Raw genomic sequence first — 19,235 nt, forward strand, 5'->3', positions numbered from 1 at the left:
GAAACATCCAACAGAAATACTGTTAAAATCTCAGTTCCGCCTCACAAGGGTAAAGTTTGTTTTCCTCTATCACTCTCCTTCACAACGGAATTGTATACAAGGGAAAACACAGATTGAATGAGATTTCCGATTCGTGTTAAACGACGTTTGACATAAACCTTCAGAAATTCATTGAAATGAGAAGCCCCTTTTAACAAAGACGTACCCCTTTTGAATTTTTGTCAATCCCAAACTGCACATTGTCTGTCTTTTTGTATTGCTTTCAATTACAACCCCCAAAATGTTTGTTTGAGGTCTGAAATGGTTTCAATATATTTCCCTCACCTCACCAGAAACAGAATATTTACCAAAAGCGCGATAACGAATCGTTCCGTGTAAGGTTGAGATACGGCGAATAGAAAAAGCCGTGTTCAATATAAATCTTACATCGATGAAAAATTTTGTAAGGCGTGTTTAAAAGCCTGCATTCAGTGTGACATAAAGCGATGTATATGTGAAATAACTACCGAAAATTTAATAGAGAAAGTCTTTGTTATTACACAAGCACTCGTTTCTCTGAAAATAATTGAACTAAAATTTAATCATAGAACGTGCTTCAACAATATAAAACAACAAATCCGGATATAAGTTTTTTAAATTTCCGTTGAACAATACACTTTGAGATGGAAGTATATTAAAATGAACAAAAAAATCGAATTTGAAAACAGGCGTAATTATTTTTAAATTGATATAGACGAACAAACCAATTCTGCCAATGCATATGACACACCGTATACTAGTATACGGAATGTTGAATTCCATAATCTTGTCATATTGCTGCTTACTAGTTTTTGTATTGAGATACGCAAAGTTTAGAGACGTACCGAGCAATGATATCACCATGCCCGCTTGTCTATATGTCTGTCTGTCTGCCTATCCTCTCCGCTTCGTGTGATTACCACAACTATGTAATCAAGCACATGCATGGTACAAAAATTGCAGATGACAAGAGGATGTGTCAGTACTCTAAACTAATTTTCTTTACAAGGGCAAGGTCACAGACTTTAGAGTTGTATAACTTCGAGATTTAACTTGTAAAGAACGTAAGAACTTTATAAGTACTCTGCACAAACGGTTGACGTTCAAGATGAAGATTATGATCCGAGGTCACTGGGTCAATGTGGCAAGGTCAATTTCATAGGTTTCCAAAGTGTGTAATTTTTGACAAGGTCATAGTACAGGAAGAGTAGTGTAGAAGCTCGCACTCGAGAACAATCAGTTGCTCCTGACGATAGGGTGACCGGTGTGCCATGAGAATGAACATATTCATATTTTCTTTTCACGAAATTGAAAACCCATCGCTCAAATAAAAATTCAAATCTTTTCACGTGCATTTTTAATATCTTTATTAAACTTAATGAAAAAATAAATAAGTCTTCTTTTCTTCTACCGGTAGATATCTTTAGTACGAAGAAATGGAAATTCAAAGAATTCTTTGTACTAAAAATTTATTTATCAATATGATCACATTTGCTACATATCTGCTAACTGAGTGCACGTTTTGTACACAACTTCGATTTTAAGGTAGTATGATCCACAGGTTCTGAAAATCAGAACTTAAGTAATTGAAAATGCTCGCAAAAATGTCCCCGAATTCACGAAGTAAAGTGTATGATATATCTTCAAAGTTACTTTATTAAATACTCGATTACATTGTAAATAAAATGGTCATTATTTTACTTCCGTATTTTGTATATTTTTGTACATGAAAAAATGCTATATTGCAGAGTAGAGTAAGTCTATTTATGTATGTATTACTGTGCTGTGTGATAAGGTCACGTAATGACCTATGACTTTCGAAAAACTTCATACAGGTACATGCATGAAGATATATATATATATATATATATATATATATATATATATATATATATATATATATATATATATATATATATATATATATATATATATCAGGCCCGTTGGAAGCTATTTCAGTTGGGGGGGGGGGGGGCGGGGGGCACAGCCATACATTTTCAGCTGAGGGAGCACTATCAACCACTAAAATTCCCTTGACAAATAAAACAAAAGGTTCCTACGGCTATGAATATATATATATATATATATATATATATATATATATATATATATATATATATATATATATATATATATATATATATATATATATATATATATATATATATATATATATTTACACGCTATGGAGAAAAAAATCATTATACAAAACTGAAGAGACATAACTTACGATTTGAAGTAATATAAATGTCATCATTCCTCAGTTATCTTTCTTGTTATAAATCTAATAATCTAAGACATTTAAAAATTTACGGTATGTCATGGAAAAAATTAAAAAGATTTCACTGGAAAGTAAAAAAAAAATCAAATTTTAAATGAAGCAGAGCATAATAAATAAGAGAGTGTTATTTTGATTTTTAAAAAATACGCTTTTTCAACACATGTACGCAGCAGCGATCTTTTTTTTTTCTTGCTTCCATCCATCTTTTATTAAAAAAAAACCTTCTATGCCATTTTCTCCAAAATCATAATCTAATTATTCATACATAAAATAGGTAACGGCTTTATTGGATATTTTAATAGAAGTAATAAATATGAATACATATAATTGTACATGTATTTAAAAAAACAATGTGCATCACCTCTTATGAATTTTAAACAAAACCTTCTATGCCATTTTCTCCAAAATCATCATCTAATTATTCATACATAAAATAGGTAACGGCTTTATTGGATATTTTAATAGAAGTAATAAATATGAATACATATAATTGTACATGTATTTAAAAAAACAATGTGCATCACCTCTTATGAATTTTAAACAAAAGAAAACGTTTTATTATGGCAAATGAGATCCTCATCTCCATATTATGCTACTAGGGTCATGTTTCTAACTTTCGAAAACCCTTTATAGAAACATGATCATCTAATTCAATAGTGTCAGCATTAGCACATTTTTCTACTTTGTAAGGACCAACTTTTGACTTGATTTGCGCTGATTTATGTATTGAATGGTCCTTTTTACATATAAGCACAATAACCGACAATATTACTAATGCTATGATAGGTACATGTATGCAAACGCCAAGAACAATGGCTGTAGTCTCTCTTCCCGCTAATTTCGCTTCGTTTGTTGAAGCAGGAAGTGAAGATGTTGTTGAACTGGTTGTATGTGAACCAGTCAAAGTTTTCATTCCCGGGATATCAGACGTTGACGATGATGTATGTTGCGTGGTGTGTTTTCCTAATGTGCTCCTTTCGGACTTCCCCGTTGTAATCGACGACATGGATGACTGGAAAGTAAATGTTGAGACATCCGTTATAAGTGTTGATAGAATTACAGATGTAGAACCTGTTGATGGTGGCGATGAAGTTGATGAATTTGATTTTTGTGATGTTGGCTTTGCCATGTTGGATGTGACTGACGGTGAACGTGATGATATCCTTGTCATGGTGACAGATGTGTTACTTGTAGGTTTCGTTGTCAAGAGAGTAGTTGTTTGTTTGCTAGATAACGATGAATTTGTCATTGATGGAATGTATGTTTGAAGTGATGATGGAGATGAGGATTTTGATGAAATGAAGACAGCCTCCTTTTCTGTTGTTGCCACACTTGATGACAAAGTAGATGATTTAGAAGTCTGAATTGATGAAAGCCATGGTTGATGTGATGACGATTTCGTTGTTCTTTGAGAATTTGTTACCAATGATGATAGTTCTGAAGGGTTAATTGTTGTATCTGGTTTGTAAGATGAAGATGTATGACCTTTTGTTGTTAGTTTAGTAGTCATTGTAGATGTCCGAGTGGAATATTGAGACGACACATCCAAGTTCGATGACGTCGATGAGAGAGTTGATGAACTTTGTGTTTTCTTCGATGTAGATGATATACCAACCTGTGTTGTTGAGACTGTTGTTGATGGTTTTGGTGACGTTGTCTTTGCTGTTGGAGTCGTAGTAAGCACACCTTTTGAAAATATTGAATATTTGTGATATAAAGTGACATGCTGTATTGAGGTTTAAATTCGCAAGAGTTTATTTTTTCTTTGGTGGGCAATCGCATGTGTTGATATCCAACAAATATCAAACATGTGTTTGATGTTGTAAATGATCATACTTGAAAAATATTTACTGCTAAGCAAATTCTCGACTTTACTGAAGACGCGAAAATTTAACGATATTAAAAAAATGAAAATAATTATTTTGATTCAATGATTTAATGTATTTACATTCTCCATTTTGAATTGTGACGTCATCAACGCCTATTACGGAACCATAGTATCTCGAATCTGCGTAAGAACCCTCCATAATAATCTGCGAAATATTCATACATCATCATGATTAAAAAAGTATATCAAAATGTAACCATTAAAGACCATCTATTGAGTTTATCAAAGGATAAAACCATCAATTACTCTTCATTAACAAATTTGTCGACATATTCTATTCACTGAAAGAACTTTTCATCTATATTTCCTCTCTGAAAGAGTATAAACCTGAAAGTAGGGAGATCCCTTCAGGGTAAACATCAAAAGCTTCCAGCCAGGCGGATCTATATATGAAGCTTCATGTAACAAGACAAGTTCCATTGAGGGAAGCAATTTCTGGTAGACGGATAGCGTTCCACTTGTAGCTGTTGCTAAATACAGGTAAAAGCTCAAACAGGCAGCGCCAGTGTTTTCAAAAACAGGGGAGATGATTTGTGCCGCGTCACCATTTTCGCCCAAGTTCCAGTTATTTAAAATTAAGTATTTACCTATATATCAAGTAAAAATTGTTTATTTTTCTAACATTACTATATAAAATATATTTGAATGTTTACCTTTCATTCTAAAACATTATGCAAATTACTCACCTTTTCCAGAAATGTCGCCAGATACTAGTGTTCTGCCTTTATATAAAACAGATCCAGAAGTTATATTCCAGCCAACAGTATTTCCTAGAGAGGGTATAAGCTTCAAGTCACACCGCCCGGATTCAAAATCAAAGTCGCAATGAAACGGAAGTTCCATGGCAGGCGGTAATGTTGACGGAGGAGGATTTGTTGTGGTCTGGATTGGTGCTAACAAAGAAGCAAAAATCAATTTTAGGTCGAGACATTTTAAAAAAAATCTAAGTTTTGGTCGACAAAAGTTTTACTTAATAAGAATAATCGCTGTTTATATTGTCTACTCTGAATTCAATGTGTCAAACAAGTCTAATGCACACATTTTTTTTCAAACCTTACAATCCATCCACGAGAGCAATGATACTGCACTTTATATATACCAGTCCATATAAAAAATCAGACAAAAGGTGATACACGAAGGCTCTCAGAATTCAATGATTTTCCACACATAGATTTCTCTTGCACTATGATCCATACCCATTTTGTCTGATTTTTATATGGACTGGTACTTAAATACTCACTGATTTCTATGTCATCAACAGCCAAGTCACTTCCATAAAATAAACGCGCAGATGCCTCAAAACTTAGCTACAAAGAATAAAGATTAATTTTATCCAAATCTTTGAAAAAATAAATGAATTCGAGAAGAATTCAAGATATTTATTAAGAATGTCGGTACTAAAAATATCATTACCACAAAACTTCCTCGAGGTAAACTAATTGTTGCTTGATTCCATCCTCGGTTTTGCCTTCCTTCTTTTCTCCAAAGTTCTGTCTTTGACCCATCACCCTCCATTTTATTTAAAGTTAATATACCAATACCAACTCCATTCATAAAATACCAGAAGGATACTTGCAGATCTTTAGAAAAAAATCCATTTAGTTGCTTGAATTTTTTTTTTTTTTAGAATTTCTTTTTTTTCAATTGTTAGTGAAAGAATTCATTTTATTTACCGGAAGTTACGTCAATGTTCGCCTCTACGACAGCTTTGATTGATTTGTTCCTGTGGGCTTCTATTCCCTTGATAAAGATGTAACTGCCATTCCTGACTGCAAGGTAGATCTTGTGTTTCAAAATGTAAAATAACTCAACTTCTGAATAAAACTTAACAATGATTTCTTTTCAAGTATGCAAATTATGATAAAATGGAAGAATTTTGACTAAATCAATCTTTCATTCTGGAAACAGTTATTGTCAACATTAATGCAGACAATTGCTTCAGATGTTTTTTTTTTCCTTAAATCTATGAACTTTTGCGTTTTCTTTTTAAATTTTCATCTGCAAACTTTAAGATTGCTTTTTTTTTTTAAAATGGAAAATGCACATTGGTCATTTCATGCTATATACAGGGTAGGCGTCTACAAAATTCTGATTTACATTTTGTTGTGTGGTCCCCGACTGGCCCGGAAGATCTATCTGGCGTTGACCCGTTCCCGAGATGCCATTGGAAACCTTGTGCGCTGTTCTGAGGTCGCCATTGACACCAGCCATCATCAAATGTGCATGATGGGGGTAATACTGAAATTTTAACGACATGCAAGATATGCATAATTTGTTTCATATTGTCTTTGCAAACTTAAGTAACTTTGCAGTACTTTTGACGTCAGCGTCCTGTGGCCCAGATAAGTTTCTGTTGGTTACTTATCTGATAAAGTTGATAACTGTTATACAACTGCAGTAACTTTTATCAATTAAAGTAATCCAAATCGATGCGATGACCCGAAACAAACAGTAGATATTTATATAGTACAAGGTCAATTACCTTACAAGTGGATGAAAGAAAGTTGCAGAACATACTAATTTTTATTATTTATTTTTCTAAAATAGATAATTTTTTCCCTTTTTTTGTTACACCAGTATTACGTACATGTATGTAGGCATGTTTGTTTACTCTCGGCTATCGTTGGGCAAGTGGCTTAATTTCTTTCTTTTTTTTTAAGTGATCGGATTTTTCTTCACCTAGACGCTGTGAAAATTGTTCTAACTAAAACAACTACTCACAATGCACTTGAAATACATGATTTGGTCATTCATTCATTGATGCCCTTGGCATAAATAAAAATCTTCATCCTAAGAGATATAGTACACTGTTGAGCCACTAAAACCTTTAAAAGCAGTTCCACATTGTACAACCTTGACATCTGATTTGCAATAAGATGATGCATTATGGTTCGACAGTTCAAAAAAAGTTCAGTGATGATACATTAATGCACTTCAATGTGAACATGATAAAATGCCCTTGTACCGTACAAGAACTTTACGTCACTTAAGATGCCCTTTATCATTAAAGTCACTTCTAACTTGGAGTACTTATTTACAATCAATATGATAAACTAACGCGTAAATCAAAGGTGTGGCTCTTTATGCTTTGCAGAAAAATAGTACAAAATTATATTATTTATTTTTTAAAATCTACGTTTATGACACTTTAAGTTGTCTTGAAATACAAGATTCAGTCGTTCGTTGATTGATATCCTTGATATAAAAAAAAATCTTGATTGACTGGTAAACTACTACATGTATGATCATGTATATGTATTCGTATTCTGAATAGATTGAATAAATTGTTATATAGTGGATAATGATCTATCAGAATAATTATTTCAATAATTTTTGTAAAATTTCTTAAATTTCAAGTAACGTCCACATTCACTTTCAAAAGACATTTTCAACAAGATCAAAAACAGAATTTGAAATGATTTTGGTACATGGACGGAAATTGAGAACACAAGTTTTAAGACCTGGCTAGTTTGATTTTTGTGTAATTTGATAACCCTTTCTTCCTTCTTTAACTGTTTTCTCATTAACGCTTGAATATTGCATGCACCATGTATCCACTCAACATTATGGGAATATGTTTATTGACTTCTAAGTGAAAGTTCCAGTACGTCTAAAAACCATGTTTTTAAGGACTTTTGATTTCACAAGATGTCCTTTATCATCATATAAATTCACCTTTTTAATGAATAATGATTAAAAAATCGTTTAATCAGTAGCAGGTGTACGACAAGGGTAACCCTTATCACATCAACTATTGACTATATGTAAAATTAATCAATGGAAAATAAACTAAGGAAAGTGGAGTTCCAACCACTTTCAACCGAAAACATTTATTTTATGAAGCGGGCATGTTTTTACTTTTGCATGCTGAACAAATATTTCAAGGCAGAGTGTGATAACTTGTCATTCTAGAACAGTTTAGTGCCAATGGGGCTTACGTACAATATACATTTTACATTAAATTGCCATTATTGAAAATATTATTCATTAACCCAAGTGACAATTGATAAATAAAAAAGAGGAAAATCCCTAACAAAATTTGCACTGCTAGAACGCTTTATACACTATTCAAACCAGTACATTGTACTTATACCCACAAAAATATTTATCTAATAGAGCATATCATTTTTTTTTTAAGATAACCTATTGGAAATATTTTATCATTATACATTTTTGTCAAGTTCTTGCATGTTTTCATCTTCACTGACCAAGGGGTTTCGATCCGAAGATGATATGTTTTTGTACGAGGTGAATTTGTATTTACTATACGTTAGGCTGATCAAATTGGCACTGGTCAAAGGTCAGCCCATTGATAAAATTTTACAACTAAATCGTACGATTCACTAAGTCGAGCTTATCACTTTGAATCGTGCCATGAATGGGCATCGCAAATCTTCATTTATGAAATAAATGGATGTGAAAGAAAATTAATTATGCAAAACGATAAATGACAAGATTAATTCTTGCTGTATAGGAACTTTGATATATCAGATCTTTAATCTTTCATTTTTAATCTTAAAATTTTTTTGAAGCATTGAAAACGGAAGAATCTATCAACTCAAGAGGAATTTACTTTTAAACGTACATATATTTTTGGTTATATCATCTGAAAATTCAAAGATCACATAAGGATATGATAATTAAGAAATATTCTTCTAAAAGAGAATGGAATCTAATCGAAGTTTTAATGTTAAATGAGGTAATGAATTCATAATTTTTAAAAGAGAGCATTTTCCTCCCAAAAAATAAATCCCAAATAATAAGCTGTTTAGACTTACCTGCAGATACAGTGTGGTCAAGAACAAAGATTACTACCAGGAATAATGTACTTCCAAATGACCACATCCCTGCTAGATTTGTACAGCCCCTGCTGTTCTCAATAGGAGTCAGTTTTAATGAGTTATCACATCAATATTTGAGTATTTGTTTAATGAGATAACAACAAGTGATCTGGTCCTTAAAAAAATGACGCGTAAGGGGCGGCTGTACCAACAGATTACGCGGTATCCCCCTCCTATCGCCGCCACGTCCCCATGACTGAAGTCGGGGAGACCAAAGTGCCAAGTTCCCAAGCTTATCTGGCCGTTCTCGGTTTGAATGGAGGAGTGTCTTTAAATTTGAAGGGATAGTGAAGCGGGGCTTATAGTAAACCAGCCTTGACCAGATGAAATAATAATTTTAATGACTTTGATAATTTATTAGGGTAGGAAAAAAGTGAGAAAATGGATGACATGACATGGAGGAAGGAAAGGAGGGATATAACGCTTTTTGAACCCTATTTAAAAATTTTCAAAATATATTAAATCTTTAATATTGTAAAGTATTGGAGGCAAAAATACGTGGTACTTTCAAATTAACGAAAAAATGGGTGGATTATGTGGGGTCGGCCCCTCACAGTCCAATCTTCTCCCTCAGTAAAACAAGCATTCTGAGAGTATTGCATTAGCAATACTAGTCCCCTACCGGCAATTGTAATCTGGTTCCCGTTAAGAATTGAAAATGCCATAATTCTGTCAAAAATGAATGAAGCGGGACGAAATGCAAACTTGATCTGTAACTCATCAAGATACACTCATATACCAAAAGTCAGCTCAATATCTGCAGGCGTTTAGGAAAAAAGTGCGGAAAACCAAGTGGGACAGACAGACAGACAGACAGACGGACGGACAGACTCAGAGGAAACCTATAGTCCCCTCCGGTTTCACCGGTAGGGGACTAATAAAGCATTATTCTATTCTCACCCTCTAATTATAATTATATCATGGATCATGAAAATGTCTTATTTTGTGTGATTCCACTTCAAATATATTTTTGAGGATTCAAAGCCTTTTCAATTTGCTAAACCATCGGGCTTCACTTTGTATTTTTTTTTAAAGATAGAGAATGCAAATACGTGTATTATAACAAAGCAAAACCATTAACAACGTAAAACTTATTTGGTTTCATGATGTGATCAAGCAATTGGCTTGCGCAATAATTTGCATAAACGCCGAAGGCGTTTATGCATAAAATTATCACGCAAGCCAATTGCTTGTTCATCATCATAAAACCAAAAAATCTGACAGTTAATTTCTGATATTTACATGCTCTTAATTCCGTAAATTCAAGTGCTACAAGCCCCGCCTATTTCTCTTTTCTTTCTCCCGCCCCGCACGTGATTTTATTTTAATCACACTTATCGATGAACCAGTAGCTTTTTGTGGAAATCAAGTATGTTTACAATTTGTATTTTTACATCGGACAAAGAAATTTTGAAAATGTAATGCAGAAAAGTAGTCCAAATGCCGCAGTGTTCGTGGACTTCAGAGGAGTCATTTCTTAGTACAGATAAATCGGTTTATGCATACCCTCAATATTGAAGCTAAGCACTGTAGCACCACAGCAGTGCCAAAACAACTGCGAGATTCAGTTGATCATCATATTGCATCATAAAGTTGTAGATATATTATAAACTACTAGTATATAAACCTAGTAATCTTTATTTCTTCACAATTTTTGGTATTTGTGAGGAATAGGGTATTGCTAAAAAAAAAAAACTGATTTGATTTCTTATCGCTATATATTTACTAGTTACTAGTCGTACTTAGCTTGAAATATTACATTAAGGGTTCATTAAAAAAGTAAGGACGGATATCTTGCTATGAAATTAAAATCGCATTGACAAATTTCTTCTATATTCTACATATAAAATGTATATGTAAGTACATGTAATTTGTTGAAGCGTAGTTGAACGTGAGGACTTATACCTGCTTTAGTAAGCTTACTTTCATTTAGCATGTAGATCTTAGATGTTATTGGCTAAAAAATGTAACTTGCACTTCATGAACATTTGTAATCTGTATTTTGTGCAGCACTGTCCTTTCGACATGTAAACTGCGTTATTACATAAACTTATCGTGATGAAGATTTGTACTGATAAATGAAATGCATAAAAAAATACAACACCTTGTCAAAATACAAAACAAACAAATAGTGTAGGAATATGATGGGTAGGGACAAATTAAAAAAAAACTGTATATATTTAGGAAAACTTATCAAGCTTACATGTATAGAAAAGATCACGTCGTTATAAATATAGCATGGACCTATAGGACCGGAATTGGTTTTAGTCTTTACAAAGAGCTTATACATCCATGTATACATGTACGTACTAATTTGTTTCTCATACATCATTTTACATCTAATCAATACACGTAGTATGGATAAGAGGAACCTTTTCATGCCAATCAACTATGTAGCTTGGTATATAGTCGACGCATTTTGAGTTTTTTATTTTATAATCTCGAAATATTATTTTATGTTTTTCTTTACTTTTCATTGTAATTATGTCTGTAATCTTAGGGAGGAATGATACACACAAAAAAATTATTTAATGGATAAATATTTCTTTTAAAATATGTTCCAGTATTGAAAGACCAATATTAAATCTTAATTATTTTAAGCAACATTTTTTATAACTTTTTATCTAGAGAAAATTTACAAATATATATATATATATATATATATATATATATATATATATATATATATATATATATATATATATATATATATATATATATAATTTGCAAAAGATGTTTAAGAGTAAATATTTGCTCTTACTAAATGAATATTGTAAAAAAAAATCTAATAAAACAAGTCCAGAAAAGTCAGTCATTTCAATTTTTAAAATAAAATTATTTATGAAAATAAACACATTATTTAATAATATCTTTAACCCTATTCCAAAAATATCCTTTGAGATTGAACCTGATTCCTTCTCCGTAAAAATGAATGAAAGTCAGTAAGTGAACGTAAAAGTATGTCGATTTCTTTATCTATCTGGGCTGTAAACATGTTTATCGATATTATGTCAACGTGATCGCTGGCAAAAAGCAAGCTGTTTTCGTTAAACTGATAAAAATTATAAATGTCGGTTTACTTGGTAATTTATCTTTTAACTGAATACTGAGATATCGTTTTTATATTGTTTTAACTTATCATCTGGTCAGTTTAAGGTGAAAGAAATGCAAGTTTGTTTGAAAACAAGACCAATGTTTCAAATGGAGTTACTGCCCTTTGCCGCTAGAATGGCTTTGCTGTTTAAATTGACGTTGTGGGATCTGGGTTTGTGAGTTTACTAGTATTCTGATGTGTATACTTCTAAATCTAATTCTCAAGATCTATAATTTATCTTACTACTTTTTTAACTTTACAAAGAATGTGTCTGTCGTCAATCATGTAAGTGAAAGCATTCTCAAAAACAAACAAACAAACAAACAAAAACAAAAAATAAAATAAAATAAAAAAAATAAACAAGCAAATTATAAAATAAACGAATGATAAAAATAAAATTAAAAAAAAGAGAGAAAATGTAACATAATGACATTTTTTTATTAACAATCTATAGTCAGATTAAACCTCTGTCAAACTTCTAATCGTTTGATAACTTCTCGAGATTTACTTGGATTGATGACTAGATTATCAGAAAATATCAGATTGCCATACACGTTGGTTGCTTTGGTATTGTGGTTTATGATGTCCGATTCCGATGCAGAAAAACTGCTTTCAGAACTCTCAGAAGATTGTGCAGCATTAGATAAAGTGAAAGACACCCAGGTATTCAAGTCCTGATCAAGCTCTGTATCGCCATCACTAGAAAGAGTAGAATTTCCGGTTTCCATGACCCAATCATTGACGTCAGGGTCACATGACTGATGAAGAGATTCGAATAAGTTTTCAAGTTCTGTTTCCATTTCACGTTCATACGAACCTGTGTAGGAAGGTGGTTCTGGCGCATCGTTATAAAAAACCTCACTGTTAAAATCAACAGTCGATGTATCAAAAGTGTCCAATGAGAAACTTGTCTGTGTCGTTGCTTCCACCATTTCATTCTGAGCATTCTCAAAAACTGAAATTGACCTTTTAATGGAGGTTATTTCTTTATAGGTACCGCTTGAACTTGATGCAGAGCTTTGTCTATCAATGGTAGAGTATGAACTTTTAAATTCTGGAATGGTTTTAATTTTAGCAGAATCTTTTAATTGCGCAGTGCAACTCGTAGTTCTTACTTTTGATACTTGTCTAGCATCGAAATTAGGAATGTCACAGACAAAACTTGTAGCGTTACGGTCGTCCCAAAATTCCTCCTTCGGATTTACTATGGATGAAAGCGTAAATGAGGATACTGGAAACGACAGAGATCTTCCCCACTTTGGTCGCTGATATGACGAGGTAATTTGAAGATACGACAAGTCGAGATCGGGAGATTCGTCCACAGTTCGGACATTGTCCAGAAGTTTCTGCAAAGCGTCTTCACGACGTGGACATTCAGCATCACTAGGATGGTTACAGCGTGTTGCAGACTTCCGGTCGATTCTCGCCTGAATCTCCGTGGTAACCGTGTCGATGTCGTGAATGAGACATTGAAGATCTTTGACCATGGAATCAAGGCTATGCTGAAAGTCCTCCATGTTTTGTATGACGTGTCTCACCATTTCTCTTACATAGGTGTCGGATTGACCGCTCATGCTAATCTATTCAACAATATTGGGCTGATAACCTTACATGTCGTGGATCAATCTAAAACAATACAGAAATAAACATGACTTTACCACTATGATAAGTTCGTTTAAAAAAGGAAGAAATATTCCCAAACTTGAATACATTATAAAGCTGCTCTGCAATACAGGTAATCATATAAAACCGCTGTAGTCAGATGTAGTGTCACTTTAGAGATCAAAGGAACAGTGTACGTAAAATTGTTGTGCAACTGTTCCAACAGGCTACAAAATGTCCCTCAGTATGGAAACAGGATCACAGACTGAGAATTTCGATCGGCATATATTTTTTGCATTCAACCCTTTTTTTTAATGAAAATGTCCGTCAGTTAATCAAAACTTAACAAATGTATAAATGCATCCGTCTAAATGTTAAAAAAGTTGCCATCGTATAGTTTCATAGCTTTAGAAATTTTCTAATCGATGCAAACTCTCTAGGTTCATTTTCTGATTTGTTTGGAGTCTCGTCAAAATTATTTTGGCGCGCAAGATGTCCTAAAGCAAAACATCATTTTGTATCAAGAGCTGTACTCTCGGAAAATACACATGTATGTATATAATTGTGCAGAAATTGAAATTCTTTAGTCTTGCTATGTTAAAGCTTTAAAATAACGGGCAACTGCAAAGTAATAATCAATATCAAAAGCATCAGAAGAAAAATTATTCATTGTTAGGACACTAGCTGTGGGTTGATTTACAAGGTACCCCCTCCCTTTTTAAAGTTTTTTTTTATCTGCAACTCCTCTTATACCTTAATGAGACTCTCACGGAATCTTCATTACGTAGTCCCATTGTGCACTTCCTATTATTTGGGATTTACCATAGGAAAACATGGACACCGCCATTCTTTCTATAACATTTGGGGGTACCCATCTTTTATCTACAACTCCTCTTATACCACTGAATAAAATTTAATTAGACTTTCACAGATAATTCTTTATTACAAAGTGCCATTATGCACCTTCTATTTTATGTTCTGATCGGAAAGATACTTGGGGTTTCCATAACAAAACACGGACAATGCCATTCTTTCTATGATATTGAGTGTATCCATCTTTTATACGGAACTCCTCCTATATCACTGAATAAATTTTAATGACACTTTTACAGAATCTTTATTACATTGTGTCATTGTGCACCTCCTATTTTATGTTCTGGTCGGATGGATATTTAGGGTCTAAAATAGCAAAAATTGAAAATTCCCATCCTTCTATATAATATACGGATATCCATCTCTTATCCAGAACTCCTCTTATAGCACAAAATATATAGCACAAAATGAAGTTTAACGAGTCTTTCACAGAATCTTTTAATTTATGTTCTGATCGAACAATCATTTGGCGTTTCCAATGGCAAAAATGGGCTTTGCCATTATACTCACGCTGGGGGTGGGGTGGGGGGTATCATTTTGTGAGCCCAGTGCTCACAGTACCTCTAGTTTATGTTTTGAAATATCATCCATGTAGATTCAATTGCTCTATTTCGGAACTTCATTTTAGTCACCACTGATCCCATATTCGTCTTTTCGGCGCCAAAACAATACATTGAAAATTATTCCAAGATATTTTGACAAATCGCAGGGCCTGGGAAGTTTGAATGAAATAATGGTGCGCAGCGCCACGCGGCGCGCCCCGCAAAATGCGGGTATGCATATTTAATTACTTTGTAAGTTCATCGCAGTCCGCACTATCTGTATTCTTCATCGAAGTTAGATGGAATCTGTAATGTATTATATAATAAAATCGGAACCATCATCCGGCATATTGACATCCACTGGCAAAGAAACAGTTTTTTTTTTAATGTTGTTCGATTCGTAAGTGTCAAGTCGTTTTCGATGGTTGACCACAGCTTTACGAAAGTCACGCACATGGAAAATTTATATACTTACAATGAAAAACCTTTTCAACTAAGTCCACTTATTTTAGCCTGTCCCGTGATCTCTAAATCGGCATCGTTAAAAAATGGTGCTTTTGGTTTAAATATATTTTTTTCGAAATACTAGTTGGTTAGAATCTAGATGACGATTGACTGAAGTTCTTAGAAACGGAAAAATCATTTGCACTAGTCAATGTCATATGACTTGTCAATTCCTATCGCATTTTTCTTTTTAATTTTCCTAAATTTTGTTGTCAGAGATATATGCATTATGCTATAGCATCGTACTATGATTTATTTTAGAATGGCCCCAATATATTTCCCCACGGCCCCTTAAATTTCAAAATGTCCCCAACATTTTATGAACAGTGGGGCCATTGGCCCCACCTGTTGCTTGACCTTCCCAGGCACTGAAATCGTATAACTAAATACATGTAACAGTGAAGGTTACGATGTTATATTATCCTAGTTGGTAATTCTCAATCGATGGAAGAAATGATTTATGGGTGAAATGTGCTAACCTAATTAAGAAACCTACAGGGCCGCAACTTATGCCGTGGCGATATGAACTCGATATGTACCAAAAATTACATAAGATGTGCACTTCATGTATAAGATCACTCTCGCTCGAAAGAGAAATCAATACGTGTTTGGTTTTATGGAATTGCTGTGGGTAATGATGAGATTGTTGGCTTCTTTGAATTTTCTGCTTCAAACAGTATAGACAGTTTTGCATATCATGCATATTTTGGTATCTCCTTGAAATAATTCAATTTAGTTATCTCTGAAAGTTTATAATGACCCAATTATTTACTTTGATCTTGAATTTAAAGATATTTTATGGTAGTCCATTCACCAAGTTTTGAAAATCGTCAGTATTTTAGTTCTCTATTAACTTCAGTTGTTATTTGAAAAATACATAGTGTAATAAGCATGTGACATAATTGCAAGATATCACAGATCACTTCCAATTTCATTTCATGCTAATAAGCATTGATATCTAAGGCAAGAATTAAGAAAATTCGATTTCCATAAAAATGTATTTTTATTGTACCTAATGAGGGTAAAAATGTTTACTTTTAACAGACCGTTTTTGAGACCCCAAAGAACTTTGAATCATATAAAGATGCACGAATCTAATGCTATATTGTTTTTACAATGTCTGTTTGTTTGAGTGCTAATTTTTTGCTCATGAATGGGGTATTGAATCTTCAATTTTGGTTAAAATAGATATCGTGTCGAAAAAAAAAGAAAATCTAAAATGAAATCAAATTGTATTACAATAAAAAAAACCCCCAATATATTATCACTTACGTGAACAACCATCTTTATGGGGACTTTCAGTTAATTAAGAAATATCATGGCAAGATATAATAGATGGAATATACATGTATTGTCTGATAAGAACGCTGTGCTTTGTATTAGCTGAGGAAAATCAATGAGTCTTGTTGTACTCCAGAACTTGGAAGTAGCCTTGTAGTCAAGACACGATCTTGTTTGTCTAATTAATTTTGCACCTCTCTCTCTCTCTCTCTCTCTGAAACAAAATCATTGTTAAAGGATTTTTAAGATGAATCTCTTATGAAGACGTCAAGCTGTTCATCTAAAATTTCAGCGCTTATACACATAAAATTTTATAATATAGCAGTAAATAATACACAAAAAATTACAATTGGTAATTCTACACCAAACATAGACACCCTACTCCCAGACTTCAAAGCATATCGGATATACATCAAATTTACAATCCTTGGATTAAATATACCGTGAATATAACAGAGGAGATAGGTTTAAAGATTGGAACAAGATATTTGATACATGCAAGGACAACGACACCCTTCATAAGTACCATTTAAATAAATCTCCGCTGGGGTGTTACTTTCAGAACCTCTGAAAAATCCCACGAACGGTTAAAAAGATCCACTGTTTTTTTTATCATTGGTGCATAAAGGTCATTTTTCATGCTAACAGTTCGTTATGATAAAATTTTTCGTTAGTATCAAAGGAAACTTGGATGCGACAACTGTTCCGATCTGTGAAAAAAAAATTGAAGTATATTTAAAATCGAGCCACAAATTGTTGAATCCGCCACCTACCTTCAATGGTTATAGTTAGATCCCTTTCTGTCCTGTCCGGGGTGGAGTGGCGGTCGACCCTAGACCACAATTGTCTGCTATTTCCCCCTCCTCTGAAAATCTGCTTCCTGATTCCACAAAAATCAATGAAAAAGGCTGAAACATCATTTCTGTCTATCGTTTGGTCATATGTTATGTTCCATTGCAGTTATATATCGTCTGCCGAAAAATTAAGAAAATATATGAAATAATCGTCTGGCGGATCATATAAGATTTGATAAGTTGTGAAACTTGTGTAGAAAGGGTGATTATAAATTGTAATAATACATGTATTGTTATTAATCTGTCAATGAGTGTTAAATATATCGCTTCTTACAAATGTAATCCTAGATAAAAATAGTTCATTATCCATTTCGAATTTAGCATACATGATTAATCTTTAAAAAAAAAAAGATTATTTAAGTTAACTCCAATAGGATTTTTTTTTTTTTTTTTTTTTTTATACACATTTTCAACCTAAAACACCACAACTTTAATTTATTCTATTTAGATATTTTTATTCAACTTTTCCACCATAAAGATTTGATTTTCCTGCCCTGTAATGTCTTTCCTTTATACTGCATAATGGTTACGAAAAATAATTGCAATATTGCACGCAATGTTGTATTACATTGCATCTATTACTAGGCTTAAGCATATACTGCACATTAGGGACGTGTACGACATCTCCAAGTTATATTCATGGAAAAGGGAAGATTGGCTATATTGATTCAGACTTATTTCCTGGACTGTCTATTATAGATCGCTGACTCTACAAATAGCAAAATATCAAAAAATGACAAGAATTTGATAGGATTCGTCATGTAAAAATATTGCGATTTTTTTTTCATGCGGGACATTGCTCGATCGCGTTTTTTAATCACAGAAGCAATGTGAACACCTTACAATTGTATATATGACCTCCAGTTATTTTTTCCGCTATGAAAATAGCAATTTAACTGCATTTAGTCCGCTAGTCATGTGATTTTCTTCGTTTACAGGACTATACTGTGGGAGCTGATTACTAAGCAAACTCGCACAGGCTACATTTATATATAGATATATTCTAGTCAAACTTCAGTCTAGAAATTAGCCGACAATGTCCCATCCCTCCACCACAAAATAACCCTGGGGGCCTCTGAATACGTGTACATGTTTAAACTACATGTAGACTTCCCTGCACCTTTACGATATACATAAATAAACAATAATGTCCATTTAAACAGGGGATGATAGTCCCCCACCGGGGGGGGGGGGGTCTAGGAATTCATACAGGAGTGTTCTGAAGCGTTAATAACGAATGGGGTACTATAATCTAAATATATATATATATATATATATATATATATATTAAGATCCACTTGAATTTTTAACAGATTTATATTTACCTGTTCCTTATAAACTATGAAAGGATTGTCAATCCTAAATACTCAAACATTCCATGAGTCACATGGTTGACCAGAATGAAATAAACAACGTACAAGACAAAAGAAAAAAATGTGAATTTAAAGATATGTATC

The 19,235-nt window shown here is 33.0% G+C and overlaps 2 protein-coding genes across 2 annotated transcripts; both read right to left on the minus strand.

Moving 5' to 3' along the window:
- Positions 1 to 2,900: 2,900 nt before the first annotated feature.
- On the minus strand, positions 2,901 to 9,032 carry LOC133204184 (MAM and LDL-receptor class A domain-containing protein 1-like). The gene is made up of 9 exons (XM_061339935.1): positions 8,966 to 9,032; positions 6,285 to 6,425; positions 5,861 to 5,956; positions 5,601 to 5,767; positions 5,428 to 5,494; positions 4,874 to 5,080; positions 4,515 to 4,774; positions 4,248 to 4,332; positions 2,901 to 3,985 (listed from the first exon to the last, which is right to left on the minus strand). Exons 1-9 carry the CDS (start codon positions 9,030 to 9,032, stop codon positions 2,901 to 2,903), a joined length of 2,175 nt encoding a protein of 724 aa, XP_061195919.1.
- Positions 9,033 to 12,539: 3,507 nt separating this feature from the next.
- LOC133200144 (uncharacterized) lies at positions 12,540 to 17,922 on the minus strand. The gene is made up of 2 exons (XM_061335901.1): positions 17,698 to 17,922; positions 12,540 to 13,748 (listed from the first exon to the last, which is right to left on the minus strand). Exon 2 carries the CDS (start codon positions 13,694 to 13,696, stop codon positions 12,593 to 12,595), a length of 1,104 nt encoding a protein of 367 aa, XP_061191885.1. The 5' UTR covers positions 13,697 to 13,748; positions 17,698 to 17,922; the 3' UTR covers positions 12,540 to 12,592.
- Between the last annotated feature and the right edge of the window lie 1,313 nt (positions 17,923 to 19,235).

This window comes from Saccostrea echinata, unplaced genomic scaffold, assembly GCF_033153115.1.
Source record: "Saccostrea echinata isolate AGI-Se365-2 ecotype Australia unplaced genomic scaffold, CSIRO_AGI_Sech_v1 ptg000002l, whole genome shotgun sequence".
NCBI classification, from domain to species: Eukaryota; Metazoa; Mollusca; class Bivalvia; order Ostreida; family Ostreidae; genus Saccostrea; species Saccostrea echinata.

What these genes read in the sequence shown, in the direction of transcription:
- LOC133204184 (XM_061339935.1), bottom strand. Translation starts at nt 9,032, where the DNA reads ATGTGGTCATTTGGAAGTACATTATTCCTGGTAGTAATCTTTGTTCTT. An exon ending in TACCTCGAGGAAGTTTTGTG is followed by an intron (nt 5,495 to 5,600) that starts GTAATGATATTT and finishes TATTCTTTGTAG; the next exon opens with CTAAGTTTTGAGGCATCTGC. An exon ending in AGGGATCTCCCTACTTTCAG is followed by an intron (nt 4,333 to 4,514) that starts GTTTATACTCTT and finishes AATATTTCGCAG; the next exon opens with ATTATTATGGAGGGTTCTTA.
- LOC133200144 (XM_061335901.1), bottom strand. Translation starts at nt 13,696, where the DNA reads ATGAGCGGTCAATCCGACACCTATGTAAGAGAAATGGTGAGACACGTC.